Below are 23,680 nucleotides of genomic sequence, written 5' to 3'. Positions count from 1 at the left end.
TCAAAACAGGTTTCCCGTCATGTTAATTAGGCCTACAGCATTTTCCAAATATAGGCCTAAACAAAGATATTAGACATGAAACAGCCTTCACATAGCCGTGGACATAAAGTTATGTGTAGACCTGTATGTAACAGTCTGATCCAGATGAGAGCAGCGGTGTTTGACATTTAGATGTCTATTTTTTATAGGGCACCGCACGACACCACGTTCTTGTTTAGGTTATGTTCATATTGTAGGAGAATACATTAGTTCGACTTTTGTTGTTGTTGATACAGAGAAGATAGAAGGTTTGACCCTAGTTGCGACCCACCACGGGGGGCAGCATGGAGGGAACCCTCCATAAACATGCTTTTCACTTCCTGATCCGCGAAGCAGCTGGTGGATAGCAGGCTGTGTCTGGTTGACTCTCTCTCTATCTCTCTCTGACTCTCTCTATCTCACTCGCTCGCACGCTCTCTCGCGCTTTCTCTCTCTCTCTCACACACACACACACTCACACACACATATCCGCCCAACTCGAAACACAGGTTATGGGCTTGGCACTTCGCGAGTTTCTGTTACACCCGGGGTCGTGCTAGTAGGCGGCACTAATGGTAGTCGCGGCAGGTGTAGGTTTTTCGTAGGTGACTGCTGTGTGTCAACAGATGTGTCTGTGTCATAGCAGAAGCACTGCGGCTGGGGGATCCGAGGCTCGCATACGCAGTGGTCGACTGGAAAGGTAAGCTATTTCCCCATCTCTGTCAGATTCCACATTTTCTGGCAGATGTCATCAAAATAAATAATCTATCTGTTGGTAAACCGTGTAGGCCTATGCTGTTTTTGTATGTAAACAAATGTTAAATTCGTGTTGACCTATTCCAGTACAACCTTGGCAATGCAGGAGTGCCAGTTATGTCAATAATTTACTTACCAAGATGCTAACCAAAGCCTCTCAGATTTTGTGTTTAAACATGTTATTCCCACCTGCACAGTAATCACTTACTCAATTTGTGACAAATTCGTCTAATATCTCTCTCTCTCTCTCTCTCTCTCTCTCTCTCTCTCTCTCTCTCTCTCTCTCTCTCTCTCTCTTTCTCTCTCTTTCTCTTTCTCACTGTCACCACGTAAGGTACCGATTCACAACTGGTTTGTTTTTCAGTTTCTGCTTGTGTAGGGCACAATGAGGCTTTGATCCCTGACTAGCTGGAAAGCCATGTAGACCTTGATCCATGTAGCACAGGCCTTCTGGGCAGCAGTCTCAGTACTCACTGTCTACACAGGCCCATTCATAACTCATTCTACCAAGTACAAAAATAAATAAATCACAGTGAATGATAGATGTTTGAAATGTCTCACACCTGCTCCACACTGTTTACTTTTGAGGATTTATAAACATTCATATTTTGCAATAATCAAAGCAAAACCAATTGCGTAAATCCAGGACATTCCAGGAAGATAGTGGAAATTCCCCGCCTTGACTCTAGGGGTGTCTTTGTGTTCATTTGCATGTTTAGGATTACATGGAAATGAATACAGAGACACTGTTTCCTGAGGACTGGCAATTGGTTTGATAGTGGCTTGATTAGTGGTGGCAGGGAACTACTGGCAGTCTGTTGTGAGACGTGTCCTCCGCTGAGCTCCACACACACGCACTGCAGACCTGCGCTCCACTGTGACAGTGCAGAAAGATACGTGCCCGTTCAAGTGCGAGTATCAGTGTTTGGCACGTGGGCCACTGATCAATAGCGGGCAGAGGTGCCCAGGGAATGTGGGACGGTGATGCCAGCTCTATTGATCTGGCTGGTACGAGTTTCACCCGTCGTGCCGTGTGGGGAGAAAGGGGGATCGACATCTTTTTGGCCAGCAATCCTGCCAAATGGGTTTTGCTATTTTTCATGACCCTGGACTGCTAGCACCCACCACATTCATTATATAATCCATGCTAATCCTAGATTATGGAGTCATTCCTTGTGCCCCTCGCAATTGGAGATCAGATATTGTGATTGTGGTTCTGTCCTCTCTAACATACAGCAGGTTTAATGTATTCCACCTTTGTCTCCCACCGTGTTTAATGATCTTGTTGCAGATCAATCTGGAGTTTTGTCAGACAAAAGAACCGATGTGGCCCAGTTCTCAGATGGCCAGCTCAGTGTGTTTTGGATATTAGTGATAGAGTTAAAGTGACGTTTGCATGTTGCTTTTTGGGGAAAGCACTGTCAAGTTAATGCTTTTTATCTACAGTGTAACAAATGTGTTGCATCCTACGTCACAGATCTAGACAATGATTAAGCCAACACACACACGCACACACACACAGTATTAATGTTGTTAACTCAACCAAGGTAGAATAAAGGGCACTATCTCCAATAACAGGAAGTGATAATGCGCCATGCAGTGTATAATCCTAAATCCTCACAGCAGTACAATGTGTGGTGTGATAAGGTTGCTATGTGTGTGTGTTTTCCTCCTAGCAAGAACATGGAGGACATCATTTCACCCTTCACCCAGACACAAGGGCTAAAAGCAGCTAACAGCTAGCTAGCTGACTGACACTAAGACTCCACCATGGCTAACTGTACTACCAAGACTCCAGCCTCAGCCTCAGCTCCAGCCCTATCCTCAGCCACAGCCCCAGACCTCTCCCCAGCCTCATCTCCCACCCTTCCCCCAGCTCTCTCCCCAGCCCCAGCTACTGCCCTCACCCAAGGGCTTTCCCAAGCCTTTTCCCCCGCCTCAACTCCAACACGTGCCCCAACCCTCTCCCCAGCCTCAGCCCCCCACTCTGTCGTCTACTGCAAGCTGTGCCTTAGTGAGAAACCCCCGGTGGCGACCAGTAAACTGCAGACCTGCGACTGTGTCTTCTGTACTCTGGTAGGTAGGCTACCAGTCATCCTCTTCTTCTGCATTCTGCTTCATGTCTATATTAGCCTGAGATGCAGAGACTGACAGTGTTTTTCTAAAGCTGGCACTGCCAGGTGTTAATCTCTGTCCGTCTGTCATCCTCCTCGTCTGAGCTGTTAGAGCAGATAGCCTGGCGCAAGGTCATCCAAAGCCATAGCCGTAGTGTAAACAAAACAACACTGTTGCCAGTTTGGCTCCAGAGAGAATAAACCTGATCTCGCTGGTTCTCCCCCTCCTCCCCCACCTTGTTTTTCTCCACACCCTCCTCCTCCCCTTGTCCTTCCTCATCCCCAATCACCTCTCACCATTCCACCCCATGATATGGTATCCTATGTTAATGGCTGGTGATGAATCGCACATTGTTCTCCAATCAGGACAGCGTTGCTAACCCTGCTGTCCGTCTCCTTGTCCCAGTGTCTGCAGCAGTATGTCCGGCTCGCCATCCGGGATGGCGGGGGTGCTCCCATCACCTGTCCTGACACGGCCTGCCAGAAGATTGGAGCTCTGCTAGACTCTGAGGTACGTCCTAGACGCTGACCAGAGGGTACAGTCTCAGCACCTCCCAGTCCTTAACAGTAGACCCCATCAGCACAAAATGCCTTTCCATTTGAACGTGTATCAACATTTGTGCATGGCATCCATGTGGCGCAGGGCAAACCCCACTTTGTTAACTTGGGCAAACCCCAGCAGCAGAATAAAAAATAATGCTCTGAGTAACACAACCAGGAAGAGTTCATTTGAAAAATATACATCCCAGTGTAATTTCTTGCTAACACAAAATAAAAAACGACGAAAATCGAATGCACGTTGTGTCTGTGGTTGCAGATCGCTTGTTTCGTCTCTGCAGAACAAGTGGAGCTGTACCAGCGGCTGAGGTTTGAGCGAGGTACAGCCCTGTTGAATTAGCATACCGGTGTCTGGACAGCTATTTCAGGTCCCGCTACATTGAACAGTCCCATAAGGGAGACACTTTACATGCCTGGCATATTGTGGGGTTTGTTGCCCTTTCTCCTTCTGTTCCTGCTCCAGCCGGGCTGCTGTAGTAACTCTAGCCTTGAACCCGGCCGTTTCACTGGAGAGAAGTGTTAAGAATCTCCATTAGTAGCAGTTGAATGGTTAGGTTTAGGTTTTATAACCAAACCTTCTGGACAGTTCATCTTGACAAACTCTCTCGCAGTTTTGTGGAGGCACACTATTTTTCTGTCACTCACAGCATACTCAATTCGTCAATTCCACTCTAGTCAATGTTTAGGGTACACACTGTATATCTCGGGGTTTTCAGTATGAAGGGTTCATATTTGTATGTATTCAGTTGGTTGCACACATAGCCAAACAACACGTGCTCTACTGACCCACCCCACCTTCCCTTCCAGGGGTGCAGCTGGACCCCAGTAAGGTGTGGTGCCCGGTGCTGGAGTGCCAGGCTGTGTGCTCTGTGGGGCCCTCTACGGAGGGCAGGCCCACGTCGGTGCCCTGCCAGGCCTGCCACGCCGTCTTCTGCTCCGGGTGCCGAGGAGCCTGGCACAGCGGGCACTCCTGCCCGGAGCTGCCGCCCATGATGTCCCCCTCCTCTGGCGGAAGGTCAGTCGATATGGAGAGCGTCCTACTGTAGTCTGGTCTCGTCACCAAACTCGGGGACGTGGCGCATCAACGAAAGCCCTCCAGCACACCCTGCACCGGACTCATGTATATTCCTTTCATGTGACCCCCCCCCCCCCCGCCCCTAATCAGTCAATACCATACAACTTTATTAGGCTGTTTTACAACCATAATCTTTGTTGTGTTACTGTGTAGCACCTCGCCCTTTTAAACACATATTTGCGCAGAGCTGCTCCCTCATTAGCCCTCGTAGTGTCTCCTCCACAAATAAATGGGCTATTCTGGTACAGCCGCAAGTGCATAAACCGAGCACACTGCTAAAAACAAATTTGGCCTTTCAACATCAGTGCTCCAAGATTCAACCTTTTGCCCCTTCTCCCCTCCTCTTCCCCCCCGCCCCTCCCGTCTCCAGGGCCCAGTCTTGCGGCGAGGCAGACCCCCCCATTAAGCAGTGTCCGATGTGTGGGGTCTACATAGAGAGGAACCAGGGCTGTGCCCAGATGCTGTGTAAAAGCTGCAAACACACCTTCTGTTGGTACTGTCTCCAGAGCCTAGATGTAAGTCTAGTTCTCTTCTCCCCTGGATTTGTTTATACTTGACATACTCGACTTAATCATCACTCCCACTTGGGACCTACCACATACTCTACTCTCCATATGAATGTATACTGTAGACTGTATACGACATACTATACCTTTGTTCCTGTCTGCAGGGGGACATATTCTTGAGACACTATGACAAGGGTCCCTGCAGAAACAAGCTGGGACACTCCAGAGCCTCTGTCATGTGGAACCGGACACAGGTGACTGCGGTTTCACTACGACACCATTTAGGGTGACACTTTTCCCCCTGCCCCTTTCTTCACTTTGGTTTGTTTATCTACAGTGAATCTACATGAATCTGCATCTACAATGTTATATATATATCATTTACATCACATGATGTATTACAGGCTTGTAAGAAGACCTGTAAGAAGATGTCTGTGTATGAGATTCCATTGTGTGTGGTTTTGTCGTATTGCAGTGTGGTTGTATTGCATGTGGTTCAGTTGTGTGTTGACACCCGTGTGTGTGTGTCCTGTGTTGCTGAGGTGGTGGGGATCCTGGTTGGGGTGAGTGTGGTGGTGCTGGTGACCTCCCCCCTCCTGCTGCTGGCCTCCCCCTGCATCCTGTGCTGCGTGTGTAAGCCCTGCGCCGGCTCCAAGATGAGGAAGAGGAAGAAGAAGAAGAAGGAGGAGCCCAGCCAGACAGAGCCCAGTCAGATGGACGCCAACGCATAACGGAGCCCTCCTTCTCTCACACGCACACACAGGGTGATAGGCATACACACACTCAGAGAGATGGGGAAATGGGTATGTAGACACACACACACACACACACACTACCAGAAAGGTAGGAATAGTACAATCCCACTTTCATAACCTAACCTCACATTCATACTCTCTTGTACAGTACTGCAGAGCACAGTGCTGTTTTCATGTACCAAGCCTCATGATGCCAAACCAGTCTTGTTAGGTGCACAAGTGCCTCATACTACAGTGCCTGGTATTTGGTGGTATTTGTTTTGCCTTCCATTCTATTATGCAAACCTAGGCGTTGTTTATTAAATAAACAACTGTAACACAGTATGAGAATCCTATTAACCAATGCAAACTATAATTTCGTAATGTGCAAAGGGATGGGTGTTGTGGTGCACTCTGTAGGGTACTGAGGGACATCATATAGGGCTTCAACTGTGCACATGGAGAGGGTTTTCTGCTGTGAATGTTTGTTGTCTCCACCTGGAGTGTCCAGACAGTACGGATGGGTCATGTGTGCCACTCTGATGTATGTCAATGTATATTTATGGGTGTGTGTATGGTGTCCCGTGCTGTTTCTACTCTTTGGTTGATGTTTCTGCATCAGATATTTTGTAAAAGCTCCATTGTAATTGAAATAAACATCAGATGTTGAACATGCGTCCGCTGCTCCAAGTGTGGTTTTAAGACCCAAACAGGTGCTATGGTTCGGGAAGCAGTTCGTATAAAGGTGACACACAGCAAGCTGGCCGGTGACGTGGTCCTGGCCTGTAACAGGGATGGGTCTGGCTGTTCCTCGGCATGGGTCTCTGAACGCCCTCTGGTGCATAGCATTGGTACCTCTTACCTTTTTTGCTATGTCTTTCTGGAGGAGGAAATGTTTACAATCACGATGTCCATGAAACGATAAAAGAACGTCGCCTACCATTTCTGGATCTTATGGCGGACTTCATGGTATTTTATCAGGGACTCAGAGAGGTACTCTCCACCCATGTACCTAGATCGACGCAAACACACATAATATTGAGATTCAGCTGATATTGTTGAGAAAAAAGATTTATAAGAATAATATACAATAGTAATTTGAGTTATCTCACTAAAAGACCGGAATCACTTAAATTTTTGACAGCAAACTCGGATACACAACATCCAACCAATTACACTGTACAGTACAATAATATAATAAAGTATTCATTTAGACAAAACGTTGATCCAAAGTAACAATAATTAACAACAATGTTTAGGATGTAGGCCTACAGCAAGGATGTTGCATTGATGAGGATAAACATGTTTTACTTCAACATCGACCTCCATATCTTCCAATGAGGCGCTGTCGCCCTCTACCTTTCGACCAATCCCATGAAGCTCGTGTAGCTTTCCTGTTCGTAAACAGAGGTTTGACGATCTGGGTCTGATTGAGAAGTTTCAAATGGCAACCGAGATTGAATTCTTTGCTGGTAATTATCGGATCTAAGCAATCCATTCTGTTTAATTAACACATTGGTTTGGATTTCGTGTTCTAAAAAGCAGCACCACCCACTGCAGTTGAAAACACATTCAGGCAATTTGCCTGGCTGGAAGTAAAACTTCTCGCCTGCTAAAGTGTGATAAAAAGTAGGTTTATTGAAGTCAGATGGTCAAAATGGCGATTACTGCTTTGCATGACACATTACTACAGCCGTAGTGTCGTCGTGATTATTAAATATAACGGTGGCTTTTCCACCCAGGTATTCCGAAGATTCCATATGTTCCGAACGCAGGGCCACGAGACGTCTTGTGCTTCAAGCACTACAGTGCAGAAGAGGTAGGCTGTGAGAGAATTGGCATGTGAATGGCACTAATGGCAAACAACTGACCGAAATCGGTATGAATACTCTGTGCAGGTTATGATTTTGACCTTTTAATCAGTGGTCACCTTTGTGCAGGTGTTGCTGGGAAGGAAGATGGAGGACTGGCTGAGATTCTCTGTCTGTTACTGGCATTCCTTCTGTGGAACTGGTAATGGACCCCACTCTCACGCACATAATGTTTTATACACACAAACACAAGGCATGTATCTGTTTACATAATACTTATGTTGTACCCTCCACCTGCAAGGTGCTGACCCGTTTGGGTTCCCCACCCTCCAGAGATCCTGGAATGAGGGAACCCCCATGGAGGCAGCCAGGAAGAGGCTCCATGCTGCTTTTGAGTTCTTCACCAAATTGGGCGTGAGTTCAACTCCACAGAGCCTCACTGCATCTCTTCCTCCTGGATCTCTCGTACTGCCACAGATCCCTCTCAATGCATGACACTAATGGATCAGTGCATGCTTCAGGATGAGCTCACATGCTGTTATCAGTTTGTGGTTTTTACTCTATTGTTAATGTTAATATAGAATTGTGTGTATGTTTGTCTTTTCTACAGGTCAAGTACTACACATTTCATGACAGGTATTGTAATGTTACTGTAACTACTAACTTCCTTCTTTTCTCATGTTGTTTGTTGTGAGTTAATGTTGGGTTTGAGCCATTGTTTTGCAATGATGGCCAAAGTAACAGAAAGCAAGGAAAGTCAAATCAAATGCACCCGTGTCCAGGGACATGGCCCCAGAGGGCAGCAGCCTGGAGGAGTCCAACAAAAACCTGGAAGAGATGACGGACCTAGCCTTGCAGCTTCAGAACAAGACCGGGGTCAAGGTCCTCTGGGTCACTTGTAACCTGTTTGCCCACCCAAGGTCTGGTTCCCTCTCATAAGAATACTGACTGGCCCGAGCTATATGAACTTAAAGGCACAGTTCACTCCCCAAAACAACCACAATGTTATAGATGCCCCTGTGACAAGGGGGAAAACCTAGAGAATATTGTCAGAGTGAATGATGCATTTTATCCTCATAACGATAAACCCACTTTATTCTGATAGTATTGATTCTTCACCTGACCAACTTTTGAATTGGATGTTTGCGACTTGTAGGTACATGAATGGTGCAGCCACCAACCCAGACAGTCATGTGCTAGCCTACGCTGGGGCCCAGGTGAAGAAAGGACTGGATGTAGCTAAGAAGCTGGGGGCAGAGAACTTTGGTACACTAACAATAGAAGGAGGGAATTGATTCAAACCTGTATTTTGAGCCAATCCCAACCGACAGTGTCCCTGGTGTTTTAATCTTGCAGTGTTCTGGGGAGGCCGAGAGGGCTTTCTGTCCATACACAACACTGATGTGGCAGCTGAACTCAAACACATGGCCAATTTCTTCAAAATGGCTGTCAGTGAGTACCGGTGCTCAATAGAAATACCACTGCTCAATACATTTGACTCTTTAAGTGTTTGTTTTCTGGTAGTTGCATATGATTTAAGAACCTGACTGTGTCTTCAGAGTACAAAGAAAAGATTGGCTTGAAGTGTCAGTTTCTGATTGAGCCCAAACCCAAAGAGCCCTGCAAGCATCAGTACGACTATGGTAAGATGCTCGGTAGAGCACACGCCTTTTCACATGAAAGTTGATCTAAAGCTAGTTATTAGTTTTCTATGACAGTATCTTTCTTTAGTTCTGCAACTTGCTTTCCAGATGCCATGAGTGTCATTGGCTTCCTGAAGCACTTTGGTTTGGACAGCCACTTCAAGCTGAACATCGAACCCAACCACACCACTCTGGCTGGCCACTCCTATGAACACGATGTTGTGATGGCCTCCGTGTAAGCTATTAAGTCTCTCATGTCTACTGCCATCACATGGGGCCTGTCCAGTGGGGGAAATGGATGCTTTCAGACACATTTTCATTGTGTAAAAAAACCAATGCCTTTTTAATGTAAGATTTGATTTAATTCTGTCGAAACAATGACACCAATTGCAATGACTCTGAAACCCTAAGCTGGAATGCAATAACTGCTAAATCAAGTGCACCCATAAACTGTTCCACCAAAGAATGTTTCCCTGGTGGGCAGGTTTGGTATGCTGGGTTCTGTTGACTCTAACACGGGTTCTCCTGACCTGGGCTGGGACACAGACCAGTTCCCCATGGACATCAGAAACACCACCATGGTCATGAAGGTGAGACAGAACCCAATACAATACATCTTTATTGAAATTCTATATTCAACCTATATAGTTACACACAATATGCCTTAACTAAATAACTAGCTAGCCAGGTCTTAATAATAGTTTGGCCCCACATCTTCAGACGGTGATAGAGCAGGGTGGACTGCAGCCTGGAGGACTGAACTTTGATGCCAAGGTGCGTCGGGAATCTACAGACCTGGATGACCTGTTTATCTCCCACGTTGGTGCAATGGACGCCTTCGCCCGCGGCCTGAGGAATGCCGTCCGCATCCTAGAAGAAGGAGTGGTCACCAATATGGTCAAGGTAGTCACCAACCTCTACCCTTGATACCTGGATGTATGTGAGGCAGAACAGTCCCGGGTGTGACTTAAAAAGCCCAAATATGGTTGTTGTTTTTCGTGGATATGCTATGCAGAAGCTCATATCTTGCCCACCTCTTATGAATGCAATTGTAATTCAAGTTCACTGGTAAAAGGAATGTGTTGAAAGCTGTCAGTGGTGTTTGCTTTAACTAGCTGAAGGGTTTTGTTGGTTGATTCATCAATAAGTGCACAAATGGGTGAAAAATCTGTTGATGGACAGGAACGCTACATGAGCTTCAGTCATGGGATTGGTCAGAAGGTTGAGGACGGCAGCGCCTCATTGGAGGATTTGGAGGTCAGACATTGTTTTAGGAAGTAAAATGCCGAACGCTTTGGATAACAGCATCTTGAAAACATTATTATTACACAGTGTGGTTGGCTGGGAAAACGGATGTTTATCTTGTATTCTCAGGACTTTGTCATGGAGAATGGAGAGCCTAACGTTACGTCAGGGAAACAGGAGAAATATGAAACCATCTTCAATCACTACCTGTAAATATGTATAGCTACTGGTTATACACGTTGGAAAAAAAATCCTCCTAATGTTAGTCCATCACTTTTATATTCTTAGTTGTTACTGGAGACAAGTTGATGGAAACCTTTTGTAAACTCAGAATGAAATGAACAAATAATAAATGTGCAAGTAAACAAATACATTATATTTGTACTGTTGTTTCAATGACAGTTGTTGATTGGAGTTGCAAGAGTCAAACACTGACTTGTGGTCAATTTGTCACAGTCGTCAGGTTATCCTTGATTGTTATATATGGCTGGTGCTGGACCATATATAACAATGGACATTGAATATCCATATATGGTTGGTCCTGAACCTGTGCTTAGGGAAAACTTGAGCCAGTGGTTGCTTTTGAACATACAAAACAACCTCCATGGTTTGGTAACCAGACTCATGGACAATGAACATCCATTTTCCAGTGACATCATATTATGCCACGTCTGACAGTCAGTGGCTGAGAATTGGCCAGTGGCCAGACAGACAGTATTGAATGGTTTCGCGTCAATGGGCCATAGCGGGGCTACGCTTGGTTTCGGCACAGACTAACCTATAGAGTTCACTTATATAGAAATATTGCTATGCAACACAACTGACCTGGTCAAAGATGGGTGTTATTCAGCGGATTTCTACCTTAGGAATTTTGAAGTACATTTACATTTACATGTATGCATTTAGCAGACGCTTTTATCCAAAGCGACATCCAAGAGAAAGCTTTACAAAAGAGCATAGGTCACTGATCATAACAACGAGGTAGCCACAAACGGTAGCATTGATGAACGTACGTAAGTGAATGAACCGATATCCTGACTTTCGTGAGGTAACCTACCTGCGGAGAACCTATTAAATGTTGTATCACATCGCATTCTCGGACGACTGAGTCACAAATATGTAGACCAATCGCTGGAAGATAGCGTGAGCTCTGCTCACTGACGCGCTCTATATGATTGGAAGATTCACATGCCGACAGGGCGGGACGTAATCTTTAAACCCGCCCCTCGTCCATATGGTCCACCCTTCTCCCTAAAGTTTGATCTTGTCCTCAAACGTACGTGGATGGTAAATGCATAGGATTGGCATTAGAGGCAGGATTATACCAATCACTTGCCTTTATATCGATGGAGACAAATAGAAAAGTGTACAGTTGAAGTAAAGGGATGGAGAAGTGGCACATAGTCAAGGTTACCACAATCCTCATTATCATAATACATTCAGCATCCTCTGACACCGTCGCAACGGCTGGAATATTGTCATGACTTTAGAACAAAGCGCAAATTACCTTCTGGATTGACGGATAGGGGGCTATGTAGCCTATTTTGAGGACTGGAACATATACAATTTTTATATGAATGATAGTTTTTTTTTGTGCCTGAAAACGCATTCATTTCTTTGAAAAATAATTATCGTTGCATTTTGTAGCAAGCCTTAAGTTTATAGAGTTACTTGTCTACTTAAGAGTAGATTTTTTTAAAGTGAGAAAATGTGGACCTTTCTTGGAATTGCAAGCTTCACATACATTTATAAAAAATGCGATGCAATATTGACTTCTGCTCACAAAGAGGTTTTACTTGCCGCAATTGTGTGCCTCACTGCCGGCATGCTACTGTCTTATGTGAGGTATTTCCGCGGACAAACATTCAATGCACCGAAAGTTTTCCAGGTAGCACTGGAACTCCTATCAACTATTCCGTTTATCAATAATTTTATTCCTAAATCCTCGCCGGCCAGGACCACAGCAACTGATTCCAAAAAGGTGAGTCGTGTAAGAAAGCATTGAATACAACCTTATATTCTAACTTATGTAGACTAATTATTCTATTACCTTGTTAAATAAATAGCTATAGCTCAAAGATAAATGTAGCTTATGGATAAAATACATTTCCATCTCCAGGGACGTACTAATAGAGCAAGGGTGACAGTCAAAGAGTCCCCATCCACGGTCACCAGCCCAGCAGGTGCCACCACTGTGGCCCAGGAGCCCGACGTGATTATCGTTGGAGCAGGAGTTCTCGGATCCGCCATGGCAGCAGTCCTGGCTCGGGACGGCCACAGAGTCACCGTAATAGAGAGAGACCTGCGCGAGCCGGACAGGATTGTAGGAGAGCTCCTCCAACCCGGTGGATACCGGGCTCTTAAGGAGCTCGGACTTGAGGGTAAATACTTTACTGTCCGTTCAAAGCATATTCATTGTATAAAAACGGTATTATTATGTCAAATAGCCCTAGTCTTCTACGTTATAACAATCTGTAGACCTAAACAACAAAATAAAAGTATACTTTTTCCTCCCCAAGTCAGATCGGAAGGTGTAGGAAGCTCAGGACAGCCATGTCTATGTGATACTGTGCCCAAGCACTCGATGAATAATGAAAACTGGTGACGACGCCCTTTCTCTGACCTCCTCAGATTCGGTGGAGGGTCTGGACGCTCACGTTGTGAAGGGCTACGTGATCCACGACAGAGAGACTTGCACAGAGGTGGAGATCCCGTACCCTTATGAGGAGAACACCGTCCAGTGCGGACGGGCCTTCCATCATGGTCGCTTCATCATGGGCCTGCGCAGGGCAGCCCAGGCCGAGCCCAAGTAGGTGGACGTTTATGATCCAGTATGGGGTCTGATGTGCATTTGAAATGGCTGCAAGTATCTGAGCTAGGATTAGTATTCCTACCAAGGGATGGATCAATAAATGAACAATACGTATTGTACAATACGTTTATAATGTATCTTACAATGAATTTTTATCAGGTTAACTTGATCACTTAATTAAGGCGTTGATCCTGGTTGTGCTTTCAATTCCTTCATGGGTGACTTATCGATTGATTTATCAGTGACTTATAAATGACTTATTGACGTTATCGAAACCCCGGACTGTGTAATGTCTGTGTGGTGACGGGCGGTTGCTCTGTGATGTCAGGCATAGTGACAAGAGAGTCTAATTGAGCGTGTGCTCCTGCGCCCTCTAGTGTCACCATGGTAGAAGGCACTGTGTCGAGTCTGCTGGAGGAGGAGGACGGCTGTGTGACTGGCGTTCAGTACAAGGACAAGGAAACGGGAGACACCAAGGTGAGCACTTCAGACCTGTCTCTCACCGTTCCATGGGGATTGCACAGCCCCTGACCGAAAAACAAAAGACGACTCAAAGGATGGTTGAAGTTTAACGTGGTTGTGTCGTAATGATTGTTTCCCCTCGTCTCTCCATAGGAGATCCATGCGGCGCTAACCGTGGTGGCCGACGGTTGTTTCTCCAAGTTCCGCAAGAGTCTGGGTTCAGAGAAGGCCTACGTTTCCTCGCACTTTGTCGGATGCTTGATGAAGGTACATGAAGGAGATTTTGTAAAAGCATGTTGTTTTTTATCCCTATGTTTTTTTTTAAATTTTTTATCTTAATGGTTCAACCTTTCCGCTTGTCAATTCCAACCGTGGTTCTGTTCTCTCTTCTGGGTGTGCTGTCCTCAGGATTCTCCCCAGTACAGGGCCAACCATGCAGAACTGGTCCTGGCCAACCCCAGCCCTGTGCTCATCTACCAGATCTCCTCCACAGAGACCAGGGTCCTGGTGGACATCCGTGGGGAGATGCCCAGGAACCTGACTGAGTACCTGGCTGAGAAGATCTACCCACAGCTTCCAGGTAGGATGAAATCGACAAGATGAAGGACACATCAGACAGTACAATACAAACAGGACTGCTAGTTCAAACGTCAAATAGTTCCCCAGACACTGAGCTAGCTTAACTCTCTTGATGGTGAGATATTTAGAGGAGGTTAAAAACCCCTCTCAAAGGTACTATAATACACCTACTGTCCCTATGGTACAGCAACTATCATGTTCTCATGCACACAGGCGTGTTTAGGGCTAGGTTCTGAGTTGGACTTTCCTGTCAACTTTTCTCAACAGTATGAGAACGATCGCTGGAGTATGAGGAATGAATAAACACACAGTTTAGGGCTGAGGCAGGAAACAGTCACACTGTGATTGATATGTGTTTATGTATCCATCCTTCTGATTGGGTAGCTCCTGGTGTGCGTCTGACCTGATTGGTTCTCTCTCTTTCATCAGAGCACTTAAAGGAGCCTTTCATGGTGGCCCTGCAGAACGACCGCCTCAGGACCATGCCTGCCAGCTTCCTCCCACCTTCTCCTGTCAACAAACAAGGTGAGGCAGGGAGGATTTTTCTCCACCATTGAACCAGGAAGTAATACAATTGATTATGGAATAGATATTCCCATCACTATTATTTATACAACTCTTATCAGCAGTATCAATGTAGATATTATTCACATGCATGTAGTTACAACACTATGTGACAAACTTGTTTCACTCCAGTGAGGTGTGAAAGGAATCATGGGATTTGGTGTTTTGTCAGGTGTGCTGCTCCTCGGAGATGCCTACAACATGAGACACCCGCTAACAGGAGGAGGGATGAGTGTGGCCCTCAATGACGTCCGCATCTGGAGAACTCTGATCAAGAATATGCCGGATCTTTATGACAACACAGCTATGCTCCAGGTAATAGGAGAGCTAAGCCCTCAAAAGAATGACATCATCCCTCCCCACCAGATGGAGCTAGGCTGGAATGTGCATTGATGTTATGGAATGTGACACCATGTTCCATGCACTTGCTTTTATAACTAGCTCTGTTACCACGGCTAAGCTTACCAGTAGAAGTGTTAATGAACAAGTATAAGTGCACACACTCAGAGCTGACATAAGCATCTTTTGTATCTTACTTGTGAAGTCGCAGAAGGGTGTGGTATCAAGCTTTTGTTATCTTCTTCTTCACAGGCAAAGAAAAAATTCCACTGGGAACGCAAGTCATCACATTCCTTTGTAGTGAATGTGTTGGCCCAAGCCCTGTATGAGCTGTTTGCTGCCACTGACAGTGAGTGCCCTTTTATGCACTCTGCCAACGCATCACATATGTATATATATTCTCCTTATTGTAGATCCTTTCAATCATGCAATTCCAACTCTTACCCAAGGCTGTTTCTTCCTATTATGTTATGTTTATAAGCATTTGAGGGATTTTGTTTGTTTTTCAGATTCTCTCCATGAGCTCAGGAAAGCCTGCTTCCTGTACTTTAAGCTTGGAGGGGAGTGCATTAACGGTCCTATTGGGCTTCTCTCTGTGTGAGTCTCTCTGCTGTTAGCCATCATCACAACATATACTATTTACTGATTCTTTTGTTCACCAAACCTGTGGGAAGATGACCATCTGTAAAAACATACACCCATAGGCGCTGGGAAAAATGACACTGAGATGTCACTGAAATATCACAAAAAAGGATAACAAGTACAAATATTTCTAACTCCGAAATCCATTTGATTTCCCAGGCTGAATCCCAAACCCATGACCCTGATTGGCCACTTCTTCGCCGTGGCCTTGTACGCCATCTACTTCACCTTCAAGTCTGAGTCCTGGTTCACCAAACCCAGAGCCTTATACAAGAGCGGGGCCATCTTGTACCGTGCCTGTACCGTCATGTTCCCCCTCATCTACTCTGAAGTCAAGTATCTGGTGGACTGAAACGTGCCCCCGCCTGGAGAGCAATAGCCCCAGGCTAACAGCCTAAAGAACAGTGAACTCAAAGCACATCAGTCGTACTGGAGTTACGACCCACCGCCTACTCAGCTTTCTGTGTTCGTCTGAAGTGACCTGCTGAAGCCTTTTGACTGTCTCAGAACTGTTTGTTATTAACCTTTTGCCTCTCGTTGGTACTCGAGGGAAAAGCCTTAGCCTTTCGCTGGGAAAAATCTAATTAAGATGTGATGTGCAGGACCATCCTTTTGTACCTGCTGTGTAATTTAAATGTAAGTGCAGCGTTCAAGTTAACTGAACGTTGACTACGCAACCCTTATTATATTATAGGTATAATTGGTTATCTGTCATGGCTGACAAATCTTGTGTTGACAGATCTATGGCATTAGGACAATGATGAGGTTACAGACAACCTGTTACCAATGACTTACTGGGAACCTAAATGGAAAAGAATACTTTGATGTCTTAAGGATTCATCTAAAAACCAGCCGACTGTTGTCTTTTTACGAACTGTGTCCTTACTGCTGTCCTTCACTATAATGCAAATGTTTCACTTTGCTGCAAATAGGACAACACTGCACAGACTGATTTATTTTTATTTTTTAATCATCTGTTGAACTTTTGCCAAGATGCATACTTCCTGCCTTAAAGTTTTGTGAACAAGGGATCTGTTTCTGGCACACGTCCTCTATTAGTTTGACCTGTGAAGGCTGGGCGAGCAGCGCCTGTCTAACAAGGCTGTTGTCGATGGACCCTAACCCTAAACTCACGCCAACCGTCTACAAAGTACAAACCTTCCTCGTATCATGCTTTGAAAAATTGCTGATCTGGTGAGTTGGTCCATGATATTGCAATGACATGACCAGCTCCTTAGCTACAATGTTTGGGAGAACCTGCTCATGTCTCACTTAAACACAAATAGCCTTTGAGGCATCTATGTGAGATGAGTTAAGTGAATTAAACCGATTAAGTCCTAAATGGCTCTATTGATTGCACTGTTCTGGAACTGGTACATGCATTCCACATACTTGTAAATGTATGTTGAATTTACCTGTTAAATAAATGTAAAATCCCAGTCTTCTTTGTGCTTCTTGTTGAAGGTTTACAAGCCGATACTACCAGACTTGCCAATAGATTTTTAAAACAGTATCATTGAGAATCCTATCAATGATGGCAATTATTTGCTTTCTCTAATGTTTGATTCCCAAATTTAGGACATTTTAAGACCACGAAGATTGAAATTCAAGACACATTACCCAAAAAATATTCAAATCAAAAGAAATCCTGAAAAAATATTTTCAATGAATTTAGTCATTGAAAAGCATTAATTTAATTTACAGATAAAACAATCACATTAGTAACCTCATTTAATTTCATTCAGCACTAAGTACTAGGGGTGGGGGAAAACATTGATTCACATATGAATCGCGATTCAGTCTTCTTGCGATTCACATTAATTCACAAAACGTACGTTGTCCTTTGGCATTTAGTAGTGTCATAAGGGCAATTAGACCGTCTTGTAGACTGTGGTGTAATGGGTTGAGAACAAGGGCCTACATCACAACAACCTGGGTTCAAAACCAGCACAGAGCATAGTGCCAAACATCTGTAGGCACAGATCCCTGTAACCGCAGCACACTTCCTGACTTCCAGATCCCCTCTCCCAGCTGTCTTTCCAGGTACCCAACTGTCCCGCCAGGAAAGTCTCAACCAAGAGTCTCAAAATAAATGGACCTTTTATCAGTTTTATGTAAGAAGATACTTTAGCCAGATTTGAACACAAGACCCCTCACACATTAGCCCACATCTAGTTGTAACAACCTGCAGAGTTGGGGTGTCAGAAACCCAGAAGAAAGCAGGGCTCCCTGTTAACTCACTGGGTTAGTGTGCATGCTTTTTCAAACATGCTGCTGCAGTACCGCAACAGCCTGGGTTCAAATCCAAATTTAAAATTGTTTATTTTAACCTTCACATAGTTTCATAAATATTGTCTCTCTCCTCTCCTCTCTCTCCTCTCCGCCAAACGCTTGTTAATCTCTCAGGAAGATTCTCTTTAGTTTAGAGTGCAAATTATACAATGATAATCAGGGGGTCCACTGATTACAGGTAAAAATGATATATTTCTATCGACCCCCCCGACCTGTTGTTTTTACCTCTTTTGGGGGGGTCCAAGTCTTAATTAGGGGGCTCACCCCCCAAGCCCCCCATGTAATTCAAACCCTGGACTCTAGAGCTCCGTTTTGTAGGCTACGACTCAATACTTTTTTGCTACTTTGTAATAACTTTCTGCGGCCAGCGTTTCTGGAAATGAACAAGGGTAAAACCTTTTTTACACTTGACTAAATGAAATTGAACACCTCAGATGAAAATCTGTCAGTTTTTAAGACGTTTTAAGGCATTCAATTTAAAGTTCAGAATTTTAGACTTTTAAAGACCCCATGGACCCTGTCCATCAATGTTACATCTTTACAAAATCAAATTACAATACACAGAGAAGGCTACACGTAAAAATGAGGATGATTTTTGTCCCACGGGTGAATCAGTTCCTCATTTTTGAAGGTATAAGACAGTTTAACATGTTTTTACACCTGAATCTTGTGATGGTTTCCGTCCATGACAACTGATCCGTAGTCTACCTACCTACCTATAAGGCAATTTCTACAGATGGATGTGGTGCCTCATTTACGTGCTTCCTACTATGCAGATTTAAGTCAATTTTTCTACAGAAGGCCTTTCCGCATTTTTGGCAATGATACGGTTTCTGTCCAGTATGTGTTCTCAAATGATCCTTAAGACTACCTTTTCGGCCGAAGGACTTGCCACATTCTTGGCACTGATATGGTTTCAATCCGGTGTGTATCCTCAAATGATCTTTGAGACTTCCGTTTCGACCAAACGACTTGCCACACTCTTGGCACTGATACGGTTTTCCTCCTGTGTGTGAATTTAAATGACTTTTAAGAACAGACTGCTGAATAAAGTTATCGGTGTGTGTCCGCATGTGACCATTCAGGCTATATTTCGTTTCACACAATTTGCCACATTTTTGGCATTGATGGTGTAGTCCCCCAGAATGACTTTGAGCATTTATTTGTAGTTTAGAACCTGTGTTGTAACGTTTACTGCAAAATGTGAAGTTAACCGTTTTCTTCTTTTCCAGCTGACATTCAACTGGCCGATTCATGCTGTAGATGTTTCCAGAAGCTGCCTGGCTGACTGATATCTGTGCTTTCTCTGATATTCTGGTATGTAGTTCAGACAGCAGTCCTCCACTCTCCTTCTCCACACTCCGAGGTGTAGAATATTCCGGGGTAACAGCAGAGAAGGGCTGAGAGTCACAAGCTGGTTCTCCATAAGCCTCTGCTTTGACCAGGTCAGTCGAGGCAGTTGGTACAGGAAGGAATGGGTCTGGCCCTATCCTGTTCTGCACAGTTCGAGGCTGGTAAACAATAGAGACCAGAGATGAGTCCTGTTGATCACAGTCTTTTGATAGATGGGGAAAAGGAAGCGGAGAGTCAGTAAGGTCTGAATCCGGCTCAGTGTCGTGAATGGTCCACAGCTCTGGTTCCACTTTAATATTTGGGGGTTCTGAGACACAGTGCTGGGTGATGTCTGGAGGGATAGAGAAACAGGATGAGCTTGTTATATTGCTAAAGGTGATGATGGACATGGTCATTCTTTGGTTACATTTTGTGAAATCACCAGGAATGGCAACTGGGCGAACCGTGAAATATTAATGAGAGGGAGAATATTTTATAATTTGGTCGGTTCAGGCATACACGTAGCAATTCACTCGACAGAACAAAGTAAAACTTATGCTATTGTTGTTGTGTTTTTATTTTATTTTATCCATGGCAACCATGACACCTCGTAGTTCCACCTACAATCACTTTTTATGGCATCCAAAAACAGAAACTAACTGATCATTGAAGGAACTACTTAATGACGCTATAGAAGAACTTACTTTTGGGAATCAGATTAACGTTGTCCAGGAGCCGTTGCAGTCGACTATTCTCCTCTTTAAAACGGCATATTTCTTCTTGGTACCCGTCCCAGGTTTTCTCTACCGCTGAAAAGATCTCCAGAGCTGCCACGGTCAGTCGCTCAGCCAGAAATTGTCGAAATTGTTCTTTCTTCATTTTGACGATAAAAATATAGCTAAAATACAGCCTTGGTTTAGTTATCTGATTCCGAAAGAATCGTCGACGTTTGCAAGGATCAGGACTACGTAAACAATGTGCGACGTTTAAGCTGCGAGTGAAGGACCAATATATCACCAATTGATCCAAGCTGCGCCTTACTTTTATAATCTACTGTTAATAATAATACTATATCCAAGTGTTTGTTTTGCGTTTAAAGTCTATTTGGACTCTATTAGTAAAGATCTAAGCGTTCAAATAAGGCAGCTTCTAGCCTCTCATTTTTTAGACTAAATGTTGTTTAAAATAAGTGTCCACTAGATGGAACCCTCACCTTGCATTTGAAATGATTGGTGCTCATATTGCTTATTGCAAAACTAAAGCTAACGGACATATTTTCTGTATGGCATTACTTGCATTGACTATATCAAATGATACTGCAATCATACGTAACCCACGCGACCTCTAACGTTGTCTCTATGGCCACCCAAACGCATACTTCACTAGTACAGGAGTAGACCAGTGAGTCAATCACTGCCTACGATGGAGGCTTCTGCTCAGGTAATGGTCCTTCAAGGGGAAGAACGCTCAAGTAGAATAAAGAAACTTGACAAACAGACACGTGTCCCAGTTTACAACAATTGATTCAGCTTTATTGTTATTTATACATCACTGATACATTGTATTCTGGTGAAATATTTGGAGCATTAAACCCATATTATTTTTTGTGACTCTCCACAAGGACACAAATACTGGTGTGGAAGACCAGAAAGGGGAAGAAAGCTGCTGAGACATTATGTACATCCTTATACACCGTCTCCATCTGCCTGTCTGAAAACAGACCAGTCTACAGAGACTGACTCACGATACACATGGACTGAAACTATGCCCTGTGTTGACTCTTCCACATCCAGACTCCAACACGCTCCTTCATGTTAGAGCGTCTGTTCCACCCTCCATAGTAAAGTAGCAGCAAGCTTTTCTACTAACAGTTAACATGGTTATGTTCTAAACAAAAAAGTACTGTACAGCTACTGCTAACAGAGTCTAGGAACCTGGCCATACGCTTTTACACCAGATTAAAGTGCTAGAAGCAACCCACCAATCCACACTTTATATATATGTATATATATTTATATATAGGAACAAATCTACTATTTTAACATTAATTTACAGGGTAATATACATTATATTTGTACCAGCTGAAATATCAGCACAAAAAGATCACTGTCACACTTAACAGCAATATATATATATGATTATATAAATCTATATAATCATATATACAAATATATAATTGTCATATATGCATGTAAAACAGTTAACCACGTCTGAGGCTTTTCAAACTATACCCAGAAAAGCAATTTGTGTATCAAGACGTAAAAGCTTTACAAGTTCTCTCAGAAAGAACTGCAGGTCTGGGAAAAGTGCCCACCTGGAATATTTGAGGTCACAGGACAGTCATTTGCATATTCCACAAATCTATTGCAACACATTACTGTCTACGAACAGTACACACTCCTGGAGGGGAGCTGGCGTTAGCTGGACTCACACGTACACCCACTTAACAGAACATTACGACAATGGGTAACTCTGATTATAGCTATGTGCTTTGAGATAGTGTGCTGTGATGAACAGGGGGTGGGACTACAATACACAATACTCAGAAGAAAACCCCAGATGTTTAAAAAACGACATTTTCCATAAGTTTCATCCTACCCTGCTGATGATGCCCTTGACACACACTCCAGGTTGTCGAACACCCCTCCAATGAGAGCTAGGGAATGTGTTTTTTTCTCTTTTTTTTAAGGTTTTTATTTTCATATTATTCATTTTTTTTGTTGACTGGGTCTCCTTGTTACAGAGCGCGACACCACAGACACCACAGACGTCCTAGTGACTGACTCAACACAGTTCTGGGGTAGACGGGGGGGGATTTCCTGGAGCGTCTTTAAAGTTCTGTAGACCTGGACCAGGCCGGTTCTGTCTCTGCAGTCCCAAACCTGAGCGGCCATCTTCTCTCCTGGGCGGCGTGGAGCCGATCCGATGCCTAAAGACCTAATAGATCCCTCTCTCCATTTCCCCGTCTTACTTCCTCCACCTAACCCACACATCTCTCCAGCCTCCAACCCTGACTTCACACCCGCCTATTCTGCAACGACTCAAGGCTGTTAACAAGATACACACAAAGGTAAGTTTCACAAAGTAAAAGCTCTGTAAATAACTGCAGTAGTAACACACGACAAAGCGCCCGTCGACAGACAGGCGGGCCGCCGGGCCCAGGGAGCCCAGATGGGATGTGATGTGCAGTTCGGTTTGGGACGTGGCCATTGTTCAGGATGTCTCCTTTTTAAAAACTTCTTTACACATGTATTCCCTGCAGAGAGGCCCCGGTCACTTATTCGAACGACCAGATCTCTATGTCCTGCACATAGAAATCCTCCTTCTTGGAGAGCATGGGGTTGCCGAAGGTCTTACAGGAGTGGCTCCTGCCATGGTAGAGATCTCCATCCAGCCACAGACCAAACTCCCCGCTACAGGAAGAGGAAACAACGTAAGGTCTACTTGTCTACCAGGGGCGATTGTAGGATCAGACCTTTAAGGGTTCTCAGCCCCCAATGAGAATGTGACATGAATACAGTGCCTTGCAAAAAGTGTTATTGTTATGCAAAACATTTAATGAATGAAAAAACTAAGGATGAACCTTTCTCCATGAACTACCAGCATCAAAAAATGATAATAATACTTTGATTTTTTATTATTATTATTTTTAGGGGTGCTGAGATTAACATTTTGAGAACTCACAGAAAAACCCTGTTCTATTGATGACATAGTGAGGAACAAGCAAGTAATGATGGCTTTTATATTCCGCTTTTGTTGTTTTTTTGTTCAGAAGTGTAAAGTGCTCACCTTCCACCGCCGAATGCTAGGGAGTCCATGTCTCCTTTCATGAAGAACATGTTGTCTCCTGTCCACTTGTACACCTGTCAGGACAGAAAACCACCAGCTCAACAGACTTGTCACTGTGGGAAAGCGGGGGAAAAATCCTCACATCTTTTTATATAAGAGGCGCAATGTCATCCAAAAACAAGGACATCACACTTGGCAGCTGACTAGCTCGGTGGGTTCTGAAAGTGAGAGCAAGTCGCACACAGCAAGAGACCTGCGCACCTCAAATTCCGGAGAGAAGGAGAACAGGAAGGTCTCCCCGGTTCCGTAGAACCCCTCGCTGACCTTGAACGGCTCCGAGGCCAGCGCTCCGAACACCTGCAGGAACGAAACAAAACCAAATGACGCGGCGCAATCAAACCATCGAGCC

The 23,680-nt window shown here is 44.5% G+C and overlaps 5 protein-coding genes across 10 annotated transcripts in view; 3 read left to right on the top strand and 2 right to left on the bottom strand.

Moving 5' to 3' along the window:
• The first annotated feature begins 374 nt into the window (after positions 1 to 374).
• rnf144b (ring finger protein 144B) lies at positions 375 to 6,436 on the top strand. Its single transcript, XM_084708075.1, has 8 exons — positions 375 to 718; positions 2,451 to 2,850; positions 3,295 to 3,399; positions 3,706 to 3,766; positions 4,254 to 4,461; positions 4,892 to 5,036; positions 5,192 to 5,281; positions 5,570 to 6,436. Exons 2-8 carry the CDS (start codon positions 2,545 to 2,547, stop codon positions 5,756 to 5,758), a joined length of 1,104 nt encoding a protein of 367 aa, XP_084564201.1. The 5' UTR covers positions 375 to 718; positions 2,451 to 2,544; the 3' UTR covers positions 5,759 to 6,436.
• A 680-nt stretch (positions 6,437 to 7,116) lies between these two features.
• LOC146300949 (uncharacterized) lies at positions 7,117 to 10,831 on the top strand. Of its 2 annotated transcripts, none has more exons than XM_084670049.1 (14): positions 7,117 to 7,233; positions 7,504 to 7,580; positions 7,702 to 7,774; positions 7,874 to 7,986; positions 8,183 to 8,208; positions 8,355 to 8,492; positions 8,729 to 8,838; positions 8,929 to 9,024; positions 9,132 to 9,215; positions 9,324 to 9,450; positions 9,700 to 9,805; positions 9,936 to 10,118; positions 10,398 to 10,472; positions 10,590 to 10,831. In XM_084670049.1, the coding sequence occupies exons 1-14, from the start codon at positions 7,206 to 7,208 to the stop codon at positions 10,671 to 10,673; spliced, it is 1,320 nt and encodes a 439-aa protein (XP_084526175.1). In that variant the 5' UTR covers positions 7,117 to 7,205; the 3' UTR covers positions 10,674 to 10,831. The 2 variants fall into 2 exon arrangements, with proteins under 2 accessions (XP_084526175.1, XP_084526183.1); XM_084670057.1 differs by lacking the exon at positions 7,117 to 7,233 and adding an exon at positions 7,267 to 7,390.
• A 1,048-nt stretch (positions 10,832 to 11,879) lies between these two features.
• Positions 11,880 to 17,297, top strand: sqlea (squalene epoxidase a). The gene is made up of 11 exons (XM_084708051.1): positions 11,880 to 12,441; positions 12,580 to 12,841; positions 13,092 to 13,269; positions 13,650 to 13,749; positions 13,888 to 14,001; positions 14,143 to 14,314; positions 14,743 to 14,838; positions 15,050 to 15,192; positions 15,469 to 15,565; positions 15,726 to 15,813; positions 16,018 to 17,297. Exons 1-11 carry the CDS (start codon positions 12,169 to 12,171, stop codon positions 16,208 to 16,210), a joined length of 1,716 nt encoding a protein of 571 aa, XP_084564177.1. The 5' UTR covers positions 11,880 to 12,168; the 3' UTR covers positions 16,211 to 17,297.
• LOC146300947 (uncharacterized) lies at positions 16,811 to 20,832 on the bottom strand. Its single transcript, XM_084708063.1, has 2 exons — positions 20,187 to 20,832; positions 16,811 to 19,834 (listed from the first exon to the last, which is right to left on the bottom strand). The coding sequence occupies exons 1-2, from the start codon at positions 20,359 to 20,361 to the stop codon at positions 18,867 to 18,869; spliced, it is 1,143 nt and encodes a 380-aa protein (XP_084564189.1). The 5' UTR covers positions 20,362 to 20,832; the 3' UTR covers positions 16,811 to 18,866.
• A 154-nt stretch (positions 20,833 to 20,986) lies between these two features.
• The window catches only part of oxr1a (oxidation resistance 1a), a 38,220-nt gene continuing 35,526 nt past the window's right edge, over positions 20,987 to 23,680 (bottom strand). For all 5 annotated transcript variants that reach the window (XM_084708002.1, XM_084708020.1, XM_084708029.1 and 2 more), the window contains 3 exons: positions 23,533 to 23,628; positions 23,272 to 23,345; positions 20,987 to 22,895 (listed from right to left, as the gene is read on the bottom strand). In XM_084708002.1, coding sequence (XP_084564128.1) covers positions 22,760 to 22,895; positions 23,272 to 23,345; positions 23,533 to 23,628 — 306 coding nt within the window. In that variant the 3' untranslated portion in view covers positions 20,987 to 22,759. The remainder of the gene's footprint in view (positions 22,896 to 23,271; positions 23,346 to 23,532; positions 23,629 to 23,680) is intronic.

Source organism: Hypomesus nipponensis, chromosome 2 (genome assembly GCF_054491055.1).
Source record: "Hypomesus nipponensis isolate SF chromosome 2, ASM5449105v1, whole genome shotgun sequence".
Taxonomy (NCBI): domain Eukaryota; kingdom Metazoa; phylum Chordata; class Actinopteri; order Osmeriformes; family Osmeridae; genus Hypomesus; species Hypomesus nipponensis.
Note: the sequence above shows the minus strand (reverse complement) of the source record. Positions and strands in the feature narration are given on the sequence as shown.

Excerpts from the sequence above, each read along its gene's own strand:
- rnf144b (XM_084708075.1), top strand. The coding sequence starts at position 2,545 with ATGGCTAACTGTACTACCAAGACTCCAGCCTCAGCCTCAGCTCCAGCC. Across the intron at positions 2,851-3,294 it reads ACTGTGTCTTCTGTACTCTG|TGTCTGCAGCAGTATGTCCG; the intron begins GTAGGTAGGCTA and ends TCCTTGTCCCAG. Across the intron at positions 3,767-4,253 it reads GCGGCTGAGGTTTGAGCGAG|GGGTGCAGCTGGACCCCAGT; the intron begins GTACAGCCCTGT and ends CTTCCCTTCCAG.
- LOC146300949 (XM_084670049.1), top strand. The coding sequence starts at position 7,206 with ATGGCAACCGAGATTGAATTCTTTGCTG. Across the intron at positions 7,987-8,182 it reads AGTTCTTCACCAAATTGGGC|GTCAAGTACTACACATTTCA; the intron begins GTGAGTTCAACT and ends TCTTTTCTACAG. Across the intron at positions 8,839-8,928 it reads GCTGGGGGCAGAGAACTTTG|TGTTCTGGGGAGGCCGAGAG; the intron begins GTACACTAACAA and ends TTAATCTTGCAG.
- sqlea (XM_084708051.1), top strand. The coding sequence starts at position 12,169 with ATGTGGACCTTTCTTGGAATTGCAAGCTTCACATACATTTATAAAAAA. Across the intron at positions 14,315-14,742 it reads GATCTACCCACAGCTTCCAG|AGCACTTAAAGGAGCCTTTC; the intron begins GTAGGATGAAAT and ends CTCTTTCATCAG. Across the intron at positions 14,839-15,049 it reads TTCTCCTGTCAACAAACAAG|GTGTGCTGCTCCTCGGAGAT; the intron begins GTGAGGCAGGGA and ends GTGTTTTGTCAG.
- LOC146300947 (XM_084708063.1), bottom strand. The coding sequence starts at position 20,361 with ATGAAGAAAGAACAATTTCGACAATTTCTGGCTGAGCGACTGACCGTG. Across the intron at positions 19,835-20,186 it reads CGTTAATCTGATTCCCAAAA|ACATCACCCAGCACTGTGTC; the intron begins GTAAGTTCTTCT and ends CTATCCCTCCAG.